Below are 20,295 nucleotides of genomic sequence, written 5' to 3' on the forward strand. Positions count from 1 at the left end.
TGGTAATATTCAACGACCAAAATCAACTAACTGAAATAAATAATATCGCCGTTGTAAGTGAGCTTGGTACACAAGGATCTGACCTAACCAATATTGGCGGATGAACTATAAAAATAAAACGTAGATCAGCTATTGCAAAAAATGCAATGGCTGTACTGGGTAAAATTGGAAAAAGTCATGAAATCATCAAAATAAGACTGGTCAGATGCCTGGTCTTCCCAATTTTCCTCTTTGCGATGGAGTGTTGGACTTAAGAAAATTGACAAAAAGACCATAGACGCATTCTAGATATTTTGCTGCAGACATACGCTCAGAATTCTATGGGCAGGTGTAGAACAAATGGGTCAATATTAAAATAATTGAATATTACGAAAAGACTGAGAATGCAGGTAAAAGAGCAAATAATAGAATATTTTGGATATGTCTTTCGAAGAAACGGTCTTGAGAAGCTTACGATACAATGAGGCAAGGGAGGAAGAAGTGGCCTAGACAGATCTTCCACAAGATACACCGACCACATTATTACAACAATTGGTATTTCACTATCAGAATGTGCAAGATTCACTGAAGACCAGAAAATGAAGAGGCATCGGCAAGATGAATTCATGGTATCACGATACTTGTGTCAGATTAGCCGTTAAGAACAGACTAGTAATAATAGATTGTAAATTCAAAACATTCTAATATGTTGCACAAAACATGTTTTTTATTTTATGTTTTTTTGTTATTTATCTTATTATGACAATTAACTAATATTTTTGAAATCATGTATTTATCAATTTATGATATCACCTCTATTAAACTATCTAAATGTATTGAGGTTTACAGTTAACATTAACGCTCTAATAGATTTAGCATCTGAATTACTAGTTTTGTTATTAAAACTAACGTAATGTTAGTATTTTATTGTTGCTACTTTTTTAACTTTTAACTCTTTAGAATTTTCAGTCTTATTGCAGATATTTATAGAAAACTGTTTTTAAAGCAATAGTTTATTTAGAGCAGATATAGAGTATCAATAACCCTATATTTCACATTTTTTAGATACACTGGACAACGTTGCCAACAAACAACACGAAGTTTTCGGGGTAACGGATGGGCCTGGTACCCTCCACTTGACATGTGTGATAAAAGCCATCTCCATTTTGAATTTATAACCAAAACCAGTGATGGCTTGTTATTGTATAATGGTCCTATAGTGCCACCAAAAGAAGACGAAATCATCGTTTCTGACTATATTGCTGTCGAGTTGGAAAGAGGGTATCCTAGATTACTGATAGATTTTGGATCTGGTACTCTGGAGTTAAGGGTAAAGACGAAAACATCTTTGGATGATGGAGAGTGGCATAGGTTGGATATATTTTGGGACACCGAGAATGTTAGAATGGTGGTTGATTTTTGCAAAAGCGCTGATATTGGTAAGACAATATAAAACTTACCTTAAGCTAGCCTAATTATTTAGTAAGTATTAAAATATTCTTTATAATAATCCAAGAAATGGCTGACTAATACCAAACGTGAAAAGATCGAGTATATAGTTTTTCGCAGATATCTTTGTCGGTCCCAATTTTACGTGATCAAACTAATTAAATAATAGGTGCTTAGCAGCTCAGTTTAAGTGATTTCTTTCATTTACGAGTATTATCTATACCTCACATCTATAAATTATCGGGAGTTCATAGCAGAAGACAACATTTAATAAAAAAAATATCCTGTAATAGTTTATCTTAGTAGTACTTTATACCTCTAAAATTAAAAGGCATAGTGTTTAAAATATTCGAAGGTCCAGTTTAAATTATTTTTTCCCTAAAGAAGGTCTAATATTGGCAATAAAGAAAAAAGGGAGATAAACGGCCTGTAATAATGATGTATGTGTTAAACTACCTTTAGCCATTTCCAGATAATCCTAGCTTATTGCAAATTTGTTGCTGCTCATACCTTAATGATGTCAAAGCAAAATTTCTTAGTTTAGTTAATTTCTAAATTACATTAGTTTCATGACCCTTAAAATTTTCCAGCACATTATCACTTTTACTTTTTTCACTTTCCACAAGTACATGAATTTTAGACCAAATTAATATACATGATATCTTAAAATTAGTTGGCACTATTGCTGACTTCTGGTTATATCAGTATTATTTGGTTATATTTATGGTTGAATTATAAAGTTAGCGCATTTCCGTCACTGACAAACATAGTGGAAGCAGAAAAAGATATGATGTTAATATTTCGTTATGCAAAATAAAGAAATCTACTATGCATAAATAACTTATTGTGGGTGAATTCTTGTACTATGTAAGTACTATTTAGTCTACCTATTTTACTTTATTTGCGTTGTAAGCAGATGGTTAAGTAAAGCGGTTGTACGTGTACGGGTTTGAGTTAATTAATAAATTATAGGAACTAAAAGGAATGAAAGAGGTTCTGACCTAATACTTGTTTCATCTGTGAATATAACTTTGATAATACGTAATCTATTGTACTGTACATTCCATAACAACTCTTTTTATCAAAAATGTAAGAATTTCGACCTTAGAGGATTTCTTATGAAGAAAGTATTGGAAAGGCAAAAGTTGTCCGAATATAAATGAAGCAGGTAACAATAGATCTGCAAGATTTAAGAAGAGAAGCAGAGTACAGAAAAGATTTGTTCACTAAATTACTATTGACAAAATTATCCAAGCCTTGGGTTCACTAGTAAATAAAACTAATTTAATAAGTGAAAAGGTATATTTATTATTTGAAAAATTAATCATGAACTTAAGAAAGAAATAGCTAGTCTAAAATACAGCGCATGATTAATAAATTAACCAGAGGAATCTTAAAGTTAGGGCTCTGTAAAAAGGTAGAGCCAAAGTTGTCGAGAAAATGAAAGAAGTCTTAATAAATAAGGTTGATACTGCATTCAGATAAAGCATTGGGATGTCTATGGGTGTAAAAATAGAGGCCTATAAAATTTTTTTTTCATATTAGCAAATTCTTTCTAATCTTCTAATTCTTACTGTACATGATGTACAAACCAAATCTTATATTTTTTTTCTGTAGTAAATTTGACTGGTAGCAAAAATTCTTAAAACACGAAAAATCTTTAATTTAATATTCGACTAAAATATGCGAATTAGCATCTTGTCGAAACTTTTTAATGAATTTATCTCTTTATTTTTTCTGGCGGTTGTGCTAAAAACCGGCTTGTTTTCTGTAGTTTCTCAATAGTCCATAAGTTGTCAAATTCTTTTCTGTTTGTAATTAAAAAAAAATCCTTTTATATTTAGTATCACTTATAAGATTTTGCCTTTCAACAGAAGGATGTTTTTAAAATTATATCTTACTTGTACTTCTATATGATATCAATTAATAAAAACATCCCCTTAAGGCTTTAACCAAAGTCAACTTCGCACTTTAAAAATCAATGAGTCAATATTTACTGTGAAGTAATAATTTCTTTTGTGCCACTTCACAAGTTTAAAAAAAAATGAATTCCTCTAGAGAAACATTAAATAAACATTTTATAAAATAAATAGGGTCATCTTAAAAATAACTAAATATTAAGAAATAATAAAAGTTCTAATTCTGTATGCCACTAATTTTAGCTGAATCCGAAGATGGTACTATATCCGAATTCAACGACTCCATCTGCCAAGCTCAGGGTACCGTCCCTCCTTTTAGTGAATACCTAAACCTAAATACGCCATTGCAGTTGGGTGGTTTGTATGTAGACCAGTTTGACCCTACTTACTATCACTGGAAATATATGCCAGCAGGCAAAAGTTTTGATGGTTGTATAAAGAACTTTTTTTTAAATTCTCAACTGTATGATTTGGCACATCCAGGACTATCTAAGAATAGTATGGCTGGATGTCCACAGACTGATAAAATTTGTCAAAGCTCGGATACTACTGCCAGGTATGAGACTTATTGTGTAAATTAGTTTTATGCAGTAGTTTTTTAAAAGTGTAATTATAAAATGATTTTTGTCTTTAGGTGTTTTGCACATGGAAGTTGCTTCGGCAGTATGAACGAAGCAAAATGTCATTGTCATCCTGGTTTTACCGGACCTTCATGTACCTCTCCTACAACCCCGGTTACTTTTCAGGCACAATCTTATGTAAAATATGCACTAAGTTTTGAACCGGATCGCTTCTCGACCCAAATACAACTTCGATTTCGAACTCGAGAACCCCAAGGTGAACTATTTCGTGTTTCGGATCAGCATAATCGTGAATACGCAATATTAGAAATTAAACATTCTAGACTATGTTTTCGGTACAACCTAAATTCGCATCGAAATATTGAAAAAACAATTTGGTTAAATGAAGTTCTTGTGGACGATGGTCAATGGCACATCGCCAAAGTTTCGCGGTACGGTAGTGCGGCAATATTAGAACTAGATGGAGGTGAAGGGAGAAGGTTAAATGAAACATTTAATTTTAGTGGACATCAGTGGTTGTTTGTAGATAAGCAAGAAGGTGTATATTCGGGTGGAAAAGCGGAGTATACGGGAATAAGGACGTTTGAAGTTTATGCTGATTATCAAAATGGTAAGTTTTGTATAAATCATTATTCTGAAATTAATGGATTGACTATATTAACAAAAAAAAAAGAAATCGATAAACCCTAATGTGGGGACAAGAAATAATATTTACCAAGAGATAGTGAGGTTGTGCTTTGATCCTCCTTAGTTTTTTATAAGCACCTTAATGTAGTTGCCAATGAAATTGCAAAATCAATATATCTATTAAAAAACGGTTAAAAGACAGTTAAGATGAAAATTCTTCTGATGGTGTTTCATTCTTTAATCCTTATGGATTGCTGGCATAGGGTCATTTACCTCGCGCCAAACGCATATTTATGTTGCAAAGACAATCCCTGGGGGTTGTCGAAGGACTTGAGTACACGGAAGATGTGAGGAATTATTTCAGATGCCTAGAAATACGCACTTTGTGCAAAATGTATTTTTGCATTATTTTAACTGAAATTTTAGTAACTTTTATAAGGTATAGCAGGTGGCATGCCTTGTAGGCTATAAAATTTCATTTGCACTGACGTATAAAATAGTAACTGGTTTTCTCTGTGTTGCCTGTCTTGGGGTAAATTTGAATTATTGGTAATAGTCTAGGCAGTAGGGCTTTTTACCTTGCAAAAGGTGGGGTAGAAGTTATTTTGGAATATGTTACGGGTAGACTGAGACCAAAAATACAAAATTTCGACCTTGGGGGAAGACCGCGCGCGTCGCCATCTTGGATTACACATACAAAAAAAAAGGTTTTTTGGCATTATGTCCGATATCCGTTATAATTATTATTAATGCTTAATTTTACGACAAAGTATGACATAAACAAAATTAAAGAAAACAAAATTTCCCATATTTTATTTATTTACACTTTTTATATACCTCTAATATACAAAGATTTACACGGACACAAATATGAAGTTCTTTAAAAAAATACTTCAAACAACCATTTTTTAGTTTTAAAAAATATGTTTTTAGCTATTTCAGTAATTTTGTTACCCTTGTTAAAAGAGGTGATATTTTTTCGCTATCGTTGATAGTAAAATGTCATATTTATCTCTCACGAAATTGAAACAATACTCAGTTTGCAATGCAAACTGAAAGCTTATTTCCACACCACCATGAGGTAAAGCTAATCGGCGCGTTTTTTTTTACCGTGGTGTCCCCTGTAGGCCTACTCCACATATTTCACTTTTCATTTACGTTTCAGTTTCTCTTTTAGATGGTCACGGTTAATTTATGTCTTCATCCTGAATTTCGTCATCTAAGTCATTACCAGTTCTTTAGATAATTGGGTTCTCAATTGATAATAGTTTCTCATCCTCGTCCTCGCTGTCGATGAGAACCTCTGTGGCATTGTCGCATGTCTGACCATTACAAAATCTACACATAATAGAGCAATTCAATCCAGCTTTCTTGCAGCTACATGCTCCCTTTTTTACGATGACATGAAATAATTTTTAATAATATTTCTGGAGCTGATTCCTCTGTCATAGTTACGGGAGAAAAACCATTTGCACCAGGTTTTCATCCCCAATCGTTTGCCTTTTTTTGGATTCCATACCATTGTTGAACTTGATGGTATGTTCTAAATGAATGATACCGTGCGGCGTTCCTAGTTGGTGGGAGAGAGGCAAGATTAAATCTATTTTTTGTGGATGATCTTACAAAAAACTTGTATCGAAGTTCTTCTAGGATGTCTTTTTCCATGTCACCGCCATACAAAGCGACAAGAAACTGTACTCCTCTTTCCTCAATACATGCTGGTGTGGCGTCATATTGTTTAAAGACGTCAATGATGCCAGTGAGTTTGGGGTATTTTTGAATAATTGATAAAAAATTAAGTTTTCCTTGGTTAAAAAGGGACGATGTTGTGTCACAGCCACTAAACGCATGAAGGAAGAGAATGTTCTCAGCTGCCTCTTTTTGTTGTAAGCCCTTTGCAGAGTACACTATTTCAGGATTTTTGCCTATCCCAGGTTTGCAAAAGTAAATAATGTTAACCCAACCGACTGAAGGTTACGTTGCGGCAATATTGCCAATACTGATTAGAAATAGGTATTCTGTTTGTTGCTTCGTAAATAATTATTTTATTTTATTTTTCGTATTTTGTCAGGTTTTCTTTACCATTGTTTTAATTCCGTTTATCTAGTATGGTTGTCATATTATATCGAGATTTTTTAATAATTTGTTTAAGGGCATAAGAGCATAGGGGAGTATTTTTTAAAGAATACCATCTTTGTGTCCGTCTAACTCTATATATATTACACGTACAAAAAAACTGTTAATACATAAAATATAAGAAATGTTATTGTCGTTAACTTTGCTTAGAACATGTTTTGTTGTAAGGTGAACAATTACGGAGATAATGTTAAAAAACTGTTTCTTTGTACGTATAATCCAAGATGGCGGCGCGCGCGGTCTCCCCCCCCAAGGTCGAAAATTTGGATCTTTGAAGAGGGTCTACTCATAAATAATATATTTCTAAATAATTCCTACCCCACCTTTTGCATGCCAAAGACCTTTTTTTGTACCCACTTACTGGTCTATAATGGAATCTACACTGATATGTGCAGAGCTCTATAGAAGTCTTGTAACATAAACAAGGCTTTTCTATTCTTGTTTTTTCTTGTTCAATTTACCTTCCTCATGGGTTAAGAACGTGACTAAGAGGATCGGCTTTTACTTATTTCAAAGAAGGGTTCAAGTACTATAGGTTGAATGGCTGATCCGAATACCTACCAATTCACTTTATCCTGGGACCTATCTAATTAAACTTACTTAAGATAGTTGCATGGCTTGTCCAGCTGTAAATAGGAGTCCCTTTAAAGTTTAAATGATTTTTTTATTGTTTTTAATTATATGTATCATTATCTCCAAGGTTTTTTAATTTTTATAAATTCTTCTTAACACCAAAGCCAGTGTCAGACAAACGACGTCTTGACAAGAAAATGAAGAATTGTGGACTGGTAATATAAGGTAATAAACAAAAATAGGTGTAGACAATATACTTTGTCCTGCCTCCTCTGCTTATGAATTCATTTAAAAAGACAAGGAATCTCTTTTTATCTAGACGATTTTCTATTGTTTTAATTTAAAAAAAAAGAAAAAATATTTAGGCTTTATTAGTGAAAATATTTAATGAAATTTCCTAAAGAAAACTATATATTATTAAAGGATAGTAAGTTCTAAATAATAAGAAGACCAACAATTAAAGGGAAAGGATGGGAGGATAAGTTCTTATATTTATTAGCTCTTTGTTTATTCCTAGTCCTTCCTGTTTCTAACTAGTCGTAGTTTTTCGTTATCGGACTATATAACTATTTTACATGGTATCATTCTAAAATTGTGTTTTTCTAGTTCAGTTAATCCAATCACGGATGAATAAACTCATTTTTAATAATTTTTTTCTTAGTTTCAAACTGCGTCTAGGATATATGTCTTAGGAGAGCCAAAATATCGACTTTTTCGGACATATCCCTGTTTCAGTTTTTTAATATCCTCGGTATCATTCTAAAATTATATTTGTCTAGTTCAGTTAATCCAATCACGGACGTACACACTAATTTTATAATAATTATTTTCTTATTTTTAAGCTGCATCCAGGATATATGTCTTAGGAGAGCCAAAATCTCGACTTTTTCGGACATATCCCTGTCTCAGTTCTTTTATATTTTCGTTATCATTCTAGAATTATGTATTTCTATTTCAGTTAATCCAATCACGGACGTACACACTAATTTTATAATAATTTTTTTCTTATTTTTTACCTGCATCCACGATATATGTCTTAGGAGAGTCAAAATCTCGACTTTTTTGGACATATCCCTGTCTCAGTTCTTTTATATCCTCAGTATCATTCTAGAATTGTGTTGTTCTAGTTCGAATTGTAAAAAACTGGATCTTCTGGAAAAGGTAGATTACAAGGACTAAGAAAAGTCCAATATTAAATTGTATCAATGACGCCTTTAATTTGGAACCTTGCCTTATATTTGATCGTTGACTGAAAGAGTTTGAGTGAGATCCCCGGTGAGTAAACTTAATCTTTATTAGATGGGTCAGTACAGTAAATCGTAAACATTTTTGTTTCATGGTACTCTCAATCTCTTGCTTTATACATGGTGGAGCTCGCTGAATGAACTGCATTGTCAATACTCACGTAAGTTTAATTTTAAAAATACCCAAATTTTACAATCAGGTGTGGGCTATATCTGAACTCTTTCAATCAACGATTTGATAACCCCAATAAATTCAACTTTTTTAAATTTTAGTGCTGTGAAGCTTGGATTCAAAAGTCACATGGTTAAATCATGATTCAGTTTTAAAAATTGTTTTTATTTAAAAAAAATTGTTTTTCACGTTTCTATTTGGTTTTGTTTTGTTTTAAAGAAATATGTATAAAATGTCTCTTGAGTTACGTAATATTCAGTGCTTTAAGGTTCATATTTTAGTCAATAATAATTTTACCTATATTATATGTTGTTCATAAGTGTTTTTTTGATATATGTCATTGTATTTAAATGAGATATGATTTTTCTATAAATTAGTGTTTAACCAGTGTTTTGATTTAGGTCTGATTATGCAGTAAGGCGAAATGCGTAACTTATCAAATAGATGCTACATTTATGAGACTCTGACTTTGACTTAAACGAAGTTTAATTTTCTCCTTATTTATTTTCTATTTCTGCGGTATATATACGTATCTTATTAAGTCTTTTTAAAACTTCATTATAGAAGAGTAAATTTCAAAAGATATTTAATATAACTATGTGCAAGAAAAATATAAAATATTGTTTCTCTGTAAATGCGGGATCGCGAGAGGTGCCAGTATACATTAAAAACTTTTCTTAGTCCTTAACCTATTTAACTTCACCTCAAAACTTAGTCGCCAGTGAAATATTTTAATACAAAAATCTCTATCGTCAAAGCGGTCATGTTCAAACCGCATGATCTTAAAGTAATTAATTCCTAACGGAAGTTACGGGTACCAGAGACCGAGAAACTTATCAAAGTTGCCTAAATAGTTTACTAGACAAGATAACAAGTTAACTTGACTAAATAAATTGAGTTACCCGCTAGACCTTTTTCTAACTTTCTATATTATTTTATTCTAATACAGCTTAATTAAATAAAATAATTAGGTTAAGAACTTTCTGGTACCTAATAAAAATTTAATTGGAAAAATTATTTTATATGTGTGTTCTGAAATTTGAATATATCATTACCAAAAAGGCATAAATATATTAAATTAAAATTTGTTGTCAAGATTAACGTTTGAAAGGAATCAAGACAATTTGCCATACTTAAGCATTAAAGATTTTTTTATAATGAAATATGTAAATACTAAAATTTTTTTTTGATATATATATATTTTTTTAAGTACATACAATTTTTGTACATATATATTTAGAAAAAATGTAAGTTGATGTCCCTATTATGAATTAAGTTTTAAAGCAGTTTGGAAGCAGATTTTTTATGAAAAAATTTAAATATATTTTTTTAATATTCTTCATGAATCTTACTGGTGGTCATTTAAAAACAATGCGTTATTTACGTTACATTTTACATACAAAATTTCTAAAAAATATTTTAAATAAAATAAAAGTTATTAAAACTATAGGATTTAACATGCTTTAAACTAAAAATTGAAAAACTATGCTTGAGGTTCGGTTCAGGTCTTTAAAATTTTGATATTTACATAAAATATCAAAATTTTTATTAAAGAGAGACTTCTTTAATAAGTTTTCAAAGCTTGCTTATCTTTCTTTTGGTTTATACCTAGAATTGTGAATGTACTTAGAAATGTGCCTTTCTAAGAATAATATTTTTTTTTAAACATTACGCGCTATGACAAATTTTTTTGGAATTTTGCTACATTAGAAATAACTTCTTAACTTTGACTATTACTTAGAGTTTCTTTGTCAATAAAATACAGGAATGAAATTAAAGAATGAGTAGGTATTATTAGCAAAGTGTTTTTTGGTAAAGTAAGTATCCAGTATTTATTCGTTTACGCCAAAATGCTGCTGAACCAATTCAAATCTCGTGGGTGTAAAATACAGGGTCCTGCAACAGTGCGTCGTTCTTCCATAAAGCCTTAAAAAATAAGGTTAAAAATTTCTAAGCTCTTAAAAAAATGTTGGAACCTAATAGCGCATATCTGCAAAATATTTTGAAGTATACCGGGTGCTTCAAAAAAGTAGGGCGATATAAGCAGAATTTTTTTAAAATGGAATGCTATTCTTTTTATTTTATTTTTAAGACCGCCTTAGGCTACCTAGTATATGCGCTAAATATGGCTGCTTTATCATGCGCAGTTTGACTGCAATAATTTTTTTTTGTAAAGAAAATTTAAAAATCATTACATTATTTAATTTCATCTTGATACTAGAAATGTTAATTCAGTGTCAATATTGGACTTAACTGGGATTCTAGAAGAATGAAGAATTACTTTGACTTAAAATGTTTCCTTCTGTCATATACAGGGTGTTCGTAGTTTCGTAGTTGGCAATCATATTTTACGAATTTCAAAGCTTCATTGCTTGCTTTTTTTAAATGGAATACCCTGTATATTTTTTATTATGTAAACATATTAGCTATCTTTAGTTATTTTTAAAATATTCACGATAATAATTAAACAAGCATATTAAAAATATTTATCATTTTATTATTATTACAATAAGTGTTCAATATGTCCTCCGTTTTGTTCAAAACATAAATTAATACGTTCCTGAAAACTTCTTTCTACTTCATGTAGCATTTGTGGAGTTAATTGAGCATTCCGTATTCTCTGCTCCATATCTACTGCTGTTGTAGGTGGATTTCTACTATAAACAATTTCTTTAACAAAACTCCATAAAAAAAATCTAATTTTGTTAGATCAGGTGATCTGGCTGGCCAATTAATAGGTCCATTTCTTCCAATCCATTTTTCTTCAAAGGTTACATTTAAATATTTAGTGACATTTCGAGAAAAATGTGGAGGAGCTCCGTCCTGTTGAAACCACATTCGGTTTCTAGTAATTAATGGAACATTTGCAAGTAATCTAGGCAGTTCATTTTGTAAAAATTGAAGGTACATTTCTCCATTGAGATGACCATTAAAAAAATAGGGACCGATAATGGTGCTTCCAATAATTCCACCCCACACATTTAATGACCACCTATGCTGGTAGTCGATCTGCCGCATAAAATAGGGGTTTTCGGATGAATAATAATGAAAGTTATGTCTATTTACTGATCCGTTTTTATGAAATGTTGCCTCATCCGTAAATAGGACATTATTAAAAAACGTGGGGTCGTTTTGTAATTTATTTCTGCTCCAAGTACAAAATTCAAGTCGGTTTTGTATATCCCTATCAAAAAGTGCTTGATGTTTATGGATGTGGTATGGATGAAAATGATTTCTTTTTAAAATTCGTTGCACTGATATTTCACTTATTCCAACTGCTGCTCCGATATTTGACTGACTTAGGTGAGGATCTTCGGTTACCGTTAATAACACATCTAACTCTTGCTCCTGATTAGTAACAGGCCTCATTCTATCTTGCTTGGGGTAACAAACACTCCCTGTCTCCACAAATCTTGCTAGTAACCTTCTAAAAGATTTTTCTTCTGGATATCTTTTATCAGGCGTGCTATCCCCATACATTTGAGAGGCTAAAAGGCAATTCTTTTCAGATTCCCCCAACACAAATATACTGTCAACAAGTTCGTCTTTGCTAAATTTTCGTTCAGATTAGATTTCTGAAACAAAACTCCAAATTTCTTTTACAAACGAAGTTACGATAATTCAAATAACTGAATACTTAAGCTGATAATAGACATACAAAAATGATATTCTTACCAAAATGTCAAAAATTTATTTAGAGAAACAGGTGAAATATTTTGCTTGACAACAAAAAATGCTGCTCATTTCGCCCTACTTTTTTGAAGCACCCTGTATACTACGCGCTATCAGGTCCCACAAATTTTTTAAGAGACTAGAAAATTTTAACCTAATTTTTTTAGGCTTTATGGAAGACCGACGCACTGTTGCAGGACCCTGTATATCCCTAGATAAAAACAACTATCGGTAAGCCAGTATACAAAACTGGATATTCTGCTGGGTTATGGTATATTCTAAAGGTTATTTGATAATGGTCAAATACTTTTAGACTGGATGTTTCCCAACTCTTATCTTGTATTCTTTGCAAATATATATTGCTTAGATTTTGCTTTTAGGTAAACCGACGATAAAGAATGAAAATTTTTACGAAAGAAGCTACTATAAGCAAGATACTGCACCTCCTCATTATGCTGCAAAAATTTCTTAATAATTTGTTTTCCTATTATAGACGGATTACATGGAGAGAGATAATTGAATATCTAGCAAGATTTTTACTTTTGAGTTGCCTTAAAGGTAAAGTCTCTACTATAGGACCCAGAAATATTGAAGAATATCAGAAAAAAAAACAATTATCAATTAGTCCCGACTGTTTTAAGAAGTTTTTAACCAGAACTTTATCATCGTTTAGGGCTTTGCCAAGAAGTAAATGGTTTTCATTTTTAATAGTTGCTTCATTAATAAACAGTTTTTTTTTACGAAAAAATTACATATTATTATTTTTATTAATTTTTTACACTTTAACAGTAATAGTATCGGGAATGTTTCAATTTAATCTAAAAAATAAAAAATTATATATTTTTTTCATAAACTAATGACAAACAAGATATATCATCGATCTGTATTTTAAAGTAGCATTCGCACAAGAGGTGTCATTCTACTTAGAAAAATAGGGGGGGTTATGTCCTGACATGACTTGTCTCCTTAATCTTAAAGAATGACTCAGGTATTTTTTTAGCGATTGATCCTTTTCTCAAGATTTGTTTACCTTGATTTAATACCCATTTAATGTCAGGATGTTTTTGTTTTTAAGTTTCATACCTTGAAACGGTTTTTTACTATTTTTTTTTCAAAAAGAAAGGTATCCGTCAATTTCCTTTTTAAAAGCGCTTTGCAACAAAGTGCACAAATGACATCATCTAATTTTTATAACAATTTGGTAGTTTTATATAACAATTTTGTATGTTTTCAAGAGCGTCTGTTTATAGAGTAGTGGTTAAAATAAAACGTCAAGACAAGATAAGAAAATAAGTAATATTTAACAATACATATTGCAATTCTATAAGAGATTTGAAATTTGAAGTAGGCACTACCTTCTTTGCCTTAAATGATTCTTCTTTTATACTTTTTGGGATTTAACAAAATTTATTGCAAAATAATTTTATATTGTATAAAATGAAAAATTAAAATATAAAAAGAGTATGTGTCTGTAAATATTAATGTTTAAAAAATTTCTTGTCATGCATTTTTTATTCCTATAATTTTCTAAGTGTATGAATCTTTTGTGTACTCTATTTTAACTAGCTGTGAGATTTCTATAAAATACGAGTAAATAGGTGTTCTAGTTCTCTCGCTCTTTGGTGTACTCCTAAATTTATTTAAGCTCCATTTTGCATAATTCTGAAATAAATAGTAATCCCTGGGCAGTAAGGGCTTGCATTTACCATTTAGATTTATTTAGAGAGCATATAAGTTTCAAACTTAAAATGGCGATGAGATAAAATAGTCAGCTTTGGTAATAATTCCCAGCATAACTAAATCCTAAAATACATTATACGAGTACGCTGGGGTATTAGTTTAATATCAGACTAAATTTTAAGTATATTATAAAAAGAAAAACGTAAATTCGCATGCAATAGTAATTTATAACATATATTTCTTGAGTGGTTAAATAATGAGCCGGAATGTAATAATCACAATTTATTTACTTAGAAATGGAATATTTATTAATCCCTAATATTATGTTAATCTAGAATTGGATTTGATTTATAGTTTTCTACATTCTATCTTTGATAAATGTAATAAATTATACCTATAATAAAGGTCTTTTAAGTTTAAATATTATTTGAACAAATGCATATACGTAGACTAATGTCTATTATTCTAGTGATGCTAACAATTTACGCAAATCTTGTAGCTTTTGTATATCTCTCCGGCAATTTCAAGAATTGTTTCCGGAAATCAATGTATTAGCTTTCAATAACAAAACTTAAACGCAAATTAAAAATTGGGAAAATATAGTGTTTCTCTTATTTTTCCCTCTACTAACTAGAGTCGAGCCAAATTGAACAAAGAGATGGCCTAGAGGCCAGAGACAGCTGGAATCAGATATCCAATAGATCCTTAGTTCTCTTCCATCCGGCCTTCGCTAAAATTTCAATTAATTACATCAGCTTTTTTCCGGTAATAGGGGAAATGTTAGACGCAAAAATCAAATTCTCAAAGAAAAAATTAATTGGGTTACATTTTTGTGATATGATGGAAAGAATGGAAGTGATTACATGATTTATTTTTGAGTTCTCGGGTTGGCAAGTGTCGTCCAGTTAAATTATTTTAAATGTTCTTTCTCTGTAAATAAAGAGGACTAAAGGGCAAAAATATTTGGTTTTAATATAATACCAGAATTTATCTCAGAAGAAAAGTGCTTCTCAGAAACCGGCTCTTAAATTATTGTATTCAATTTTGTAACGCCTTGTAAAATTAAGGGTAAGTACAGGGAAGAATAGGATAAAAGAATAGATAATCAGCGGAAACTCTCGGAAAATCGTAAAAAAGGAACATTAAAATCACACATTAGAAGAATAGGTAAGTTTTATAGAGGAACTAAAAAAATACCATTAACAAATTTTAATCATGTTTTTTTTTGTTAAAAAAAAAACTTTACAAATCCACTTATCTCTATTATTCTTATTAAAAATTTATTCGGGTCTAACACCAACAAATACTTATTTTACAAGGTATACAAGGTGGTCCAGTTCAAACGTAATTAATTTTACTACGTGATAGAGAATTGAAAAAGAAATAGACTTTTATTATAAAATTTTTCTCAGAACTGTTTAATAACAAAGCTGCAGGGTGTTAAAGTTAAGAATAATTATTTGTTTATTTATCATAACCTCTAAACTACCAGCTCAATTTTAATTAAATTTCGAATGCAGGTTACTGTAGTAAATTGTCAATTACTGATAAAGGCATTTTTTTTAAATTGCCCGTGGCGTAACATATGACGGAACTTGGTACTTTTTTGTCTCAAATCTGCGAGGTGATAAAATATTTTTTTATAAGAAGTCAACTGTTAGATTCTCCATTTAATTTAAAAAAAAAAGTTACTTTTGCAAAATTATGATTTAACGCACCGTTTTTAAAAAAAACCTTACTTTAATTGTTTAGAAATGCCTGCTGAAATTTTGCAAAAATTTATAAAAGTTACCTTAAGTTATTATTTTATTTAAAAAGTTTAATTTAAGATTCAAGCCTAATTTTCTCTTTTATATGTTTTTACAGCATTTTAACTGGCGTTTCTGTACAATTAAACTAAGATATTTTAAAAAAAGTGCCTTAAATCATAATTTTGCAATGGTAACTTTTTTTCTAAATTATATGGAGAATTTAACAGTTGACTTCTTATAAAAAAATATTTTATCACCTCGCAGATTTGAGACAAAAAAGGACCCTCCGTATGTTACGCCACTGGCAATTTTTAAAAAAATTGGATTTATCAGTAATTGATAATTCACTGCAATAACCTGTATGCAAAATTTTATTAAAATTGAGCTGGCATTTTAAAAGTTATGATACATAAAGAAACAATTATAAAAAAAAAATAAATAAAAATTGAAAAATTTATTTGAAAAATATCAAAATTAAACACATCTGAATACGCTTTGAAAATACTGCTGAGTACATTAGTTAATAAAAAACACAAAAATTCATTGTAGAATATAACTTTAAAAATTCAATATCGAAAATTTAAAACAACAAAATTTAAAGAAAAGCTAATAGAGTGTACGAAAGTGTACGACTACCCCTATTGTGTTTAATTTGTAGTCATTGCGCTTGTATACAATAAGCTACTTTTTCCTGGTCTACAACACTATTCCTTAATTTAAAACACGACTTTTTAACATATCCCAAATGTGCTTAATAGGCTTTTCTAGTCTAGCTTTTCTAGTCAAGGGATTGCTCAGGCAAGACCTGAAGATTGTGCTTATTGACCTTATTGTGAATATCGTGCAAAAATACAACATTTCTACCAAATTCTGTAGCGTGTGAATTCATTTCATGTCAAAAAATATTGACAAAGTCCAAGTAAAATTCTTCTAAAATTAAGTTAAAAAACGCAAACAAAATAAATTAGAAATCATACTGCCAAAACAACTACTAACAACCAAAACTCTGCAATGCATTTTGCGCGGCTTTTTGTACAAAAATATTGCTTTATTTCGAATGGTCAAATAAGCACTAAAATGTCCCTAAGAGACTATTCTACAAAATGCAGCCAATAACAATAATATTAAATTCAATGTAGCGGCAGCAGCTAAGTAAAATTAAATTTAAACGAAGCCATTTGGCTATTTGGTAATCCAGCGGCATTATTACTCTAATTTGAATTCTCAAAAGCATATTAGGTTTTCCCATGGAGTACGACGAAACACTAATAAGCTAAATTGACGACGAAACGCTAACGACCCTATCGGGAATTGTGGAAGTAAATCCGCAAAGAGTTTTAACCCTATTTATTGCACCAAGCTTTTTATACTATAATGGCTTTGTTTGTGGCTTTTTCTTTTTTAAAAAAGAGAAAGCAAATTTGATAACAATGATAATTATAAAAATGTTTATTGACTGACTAATTAAAAGTTCATTTAAAAATCAGAGATTAAATATAAATAAACATGCCTAATATAAAACAGGTAATTTATTCTTCCAACGTTATAATTTTTTAATAAATAATAATTACTAATCAATTTTATAACCTTATTGCGAGGAACAAATTTTGAATTTTTTCTGGTATATATTTCCACATATTGCGATGGTATAAAAAAAGATGCATTAAAACATTTCCTTGCAATGTCATGGGATATCTAAAAGGTTTCAATTTCTTATATTGATTCCATAAGCCATAGTGCTGCAACTGGACTCAGCCATATATTAGATAAGGAGAACATTAATTTTTCTAAATTTTATTGCAAAACATCGTGTAGGTTAATTCTTCTTTTTTTTTTGCTGTAATTTTAATAAAGTTGAAATAAATAATATTAAAAAAACATCTAAATATTTAGAAACCGCATGAATTTATTTATCATATAACCAACATTTTAAAATGTTTGTAATTTACGTAAAAAAATAAAGCAGGTATTATAGTATGTATTTTTGTAATGCAATGTATCTTTTCTCAAAATTGCAACCATAGATATGAAAAATCTTCTATTTTCTAGATATCAGTAAAAAAGCAAATTAGGCTAATTAAAGACAGCAGCCATAATTTTATGATCAATCATAATTGTCTTATCCCAAAAACGCAACTGCTTTTATGATAAATATGTTCCTGTGGTTTTACCTATCATTAGATACGGGGTATATTGTAAAAGCTTTATAATAATTGTTAAATCAATTGTAATCAAATATAGCAGCAGAAAGAAACCACCACAATTCTATGTTAATTAGTTAGATAAGTTTATATATATATTTTATCATATATGACCAAGTTGTCTATCTATAATTTTTTTCATTCATAAATATCTTCTATTCTATACTATTTTTGTAATAATTGTTAAAAGTATTTTTAATTAATATTTAGTTTTTATCTTGAATACTATTTAATTTTATAAAAGTTGTGAATTTCGTGTTTTGTATTTCTAAAAATGAATTTCATAAATACCAATTGAAGAAGAAACTGTGTAGCGCACGATAACAAAACCTACAAAATTAGGGCAGTAAAGTTCAGTTAACTGAAACATTTTCCGATGGTAAAGAGCCGTGAAATTTCGAAACTCTCATTTTCTCTTTTTAGACCGTTGAAATAATGAAAATTATATTTGGCATCAGAATCCTTTTTTTTTGTTATGCTCTATTGAGTTTTTCTTTTAAATATTATTAGTATGCCACTTTTTTAGAAAATAACGCTATTTTTAAATTATATATTAAAAAAAAATTATTAAGTGTTTTACGAAGTTTTAGGACAAGTATATAAAACCATGCAGTACAGGCCTAATAGATATCTCTATATTTACAGATAGATCAATAATATCATCAAATGGATGCTGGAATATGCGGAAAATGCACTTTTTTCCCGATATGATAAACACTAAATAAATGCCTGCATAAATTCCCCTGAGGCCCTTGTAATTAAAAAGATAATTGGTATATTGGTATGAGTGTGTTTACACATAAAAGATACATGAATCTGGTTTTATTTATAGATTCAACAATATATTGCTTTAAAACTATAGAACAGAGTACGAAAGAGTATAAAAAGAGTATCTCCTATTATTAGTCTTATATTATTTAAAAAGGTTTTATAAATACTAAAATAATCTGCCTACATGTAACAAACAGGCACAAATAAATATATATTATATATACATAATTATATATCTCAAAATTCGAAGAGGATGGGAATGAAATAATGCTTTTCGGATACAATTAGGTACATTACGAGAAAAAAGCACTATTTTTAGGCGATCCAAACACTATTTAAAAAATGAAACCATAATATAGGAAAAGGTGGAAAAATCGAAGTCTGATTTATATGTTCCTATCTCATTCTTAAAATTAGAAGTGTTGTAAATTGCTGCAATTCATTATTGCAGTTTTCTAGATAAATAAAATATTTTGATTTAAAATGTAAATTATTAGATACAATTAGATTTGCATAAGATGTTAGAATTCTTAATTTCTTCATGATTAAACTGAGCTCAAAGGTTTCGTGTCGACGAAATTTCTCCTTCAAAATTAAATTCCATACTTCTTGTGAGGCAAAATTTGTCTTGGCCCCACTATCATTAGTCTTTTCATTCTTTGGTCAGACCGTTTTTATTACATCCGTGCCAAACCGGAGACATTTACTTTGATAAATTGGTTATGTGATTTGACTGGACACCTTTTGTAATCGAATTTCTGGCGTTTTTATCTTGAGAAAATACCTATGTAGGCAAAAATATATGTATAGTGTTAGAATAATAATTTGAGACCTAGGAAGTAATAATTTTAAGTAATATAAAAAAATATTTGAATTTTTTTTTGAAAGAATATTATACCTAATTCTAGTTACAAAAAATTAATATTTTTACTATTAAAATCACGAAAAATATAACAATTATTATTTATTATTACAAGATATTACAATTTTTTACTTATCAGCAGGTATTACTTACCACTGATAATCTACATCATGATCATGTTATTTTTTTAATGAATTTTAAAACAGTCATTATATCGATCAATTAAATTCTTTTTAGGGTTTTTAGTATCACTAAAATTTCAGCTTCTGCGGTATATCTGCTAATATTTCATTATATTCAATTATCATGCTAATATTTTTTTTATAAAAGAACTTGATAAGGATATAAGAATAGTGGAATACTAAAGAAAAATTGGATTAAACATAAAAATCATTACATCAATTTAAGTGATATATGTACTTTAAACGAGGGTGACTAGTAAAAATTTAAAGAAAAGAGACTAATGCTGCTGTGACAGATAATTGGGAGGAAATTCTTTGCGACATTAGAGCTTTACTTAATGCCCGTACTTCTTGAAACTATTTTAAAGTTTTTAAGCTGCGATTTTATTGTTGACTGTAGGTATATTTGCAAAAAAAATCTTTCGACTAGAAAAATCTATTTTAACCATCTTAGGTAACCCTTATTCTCTAAGGTTAGGTTACTTTCCTTTTGCAG

The 20,295-nt window shown here is 29.8% G+C and overlaps 1 protein-coding gene across 1 annotated transcript in view; it reads left to right on the forward strand.

The window, feature by feature from the left end:
• The window catches only part of LOC126741261 (neural-cadherin-like), a 249,553-nt gene that overhangs the window by 187,826 nt on the left and 41,432 nt on the right, over positions 1-20,295 (forward strand). The window contains exons 18-20 of the mRNA XM_050447640.1: positions 1,045-1,418; positions 3,591-3,903; positions 3,982-4,538. Coding sequence (XP_050303597.1) covers positions 1,045-1,418; positions 3,591-3,903; positions 3,982-4,538 — 1,244 coding nt within the window. The remainder of the gene's footprint in view (positions 1-1,044; positions 1,419-3,590; positions 3,904-3,981; positions 4,539-20,295) is intronic.

This window comes from Anthonomus grandis, chromosome 10, assembly GCF_022605725.1.
Source record: "Anthonomus grandis grandis chromosome 10, icAntGran1.3, whole genome shotgun sequence".
Lineage (NCBI taxonomy): Eukaryota > Metazoa > Arthropoda > Insecta > Coleoptera > Curculionidae > Anthonomus > Anthonomus grandis.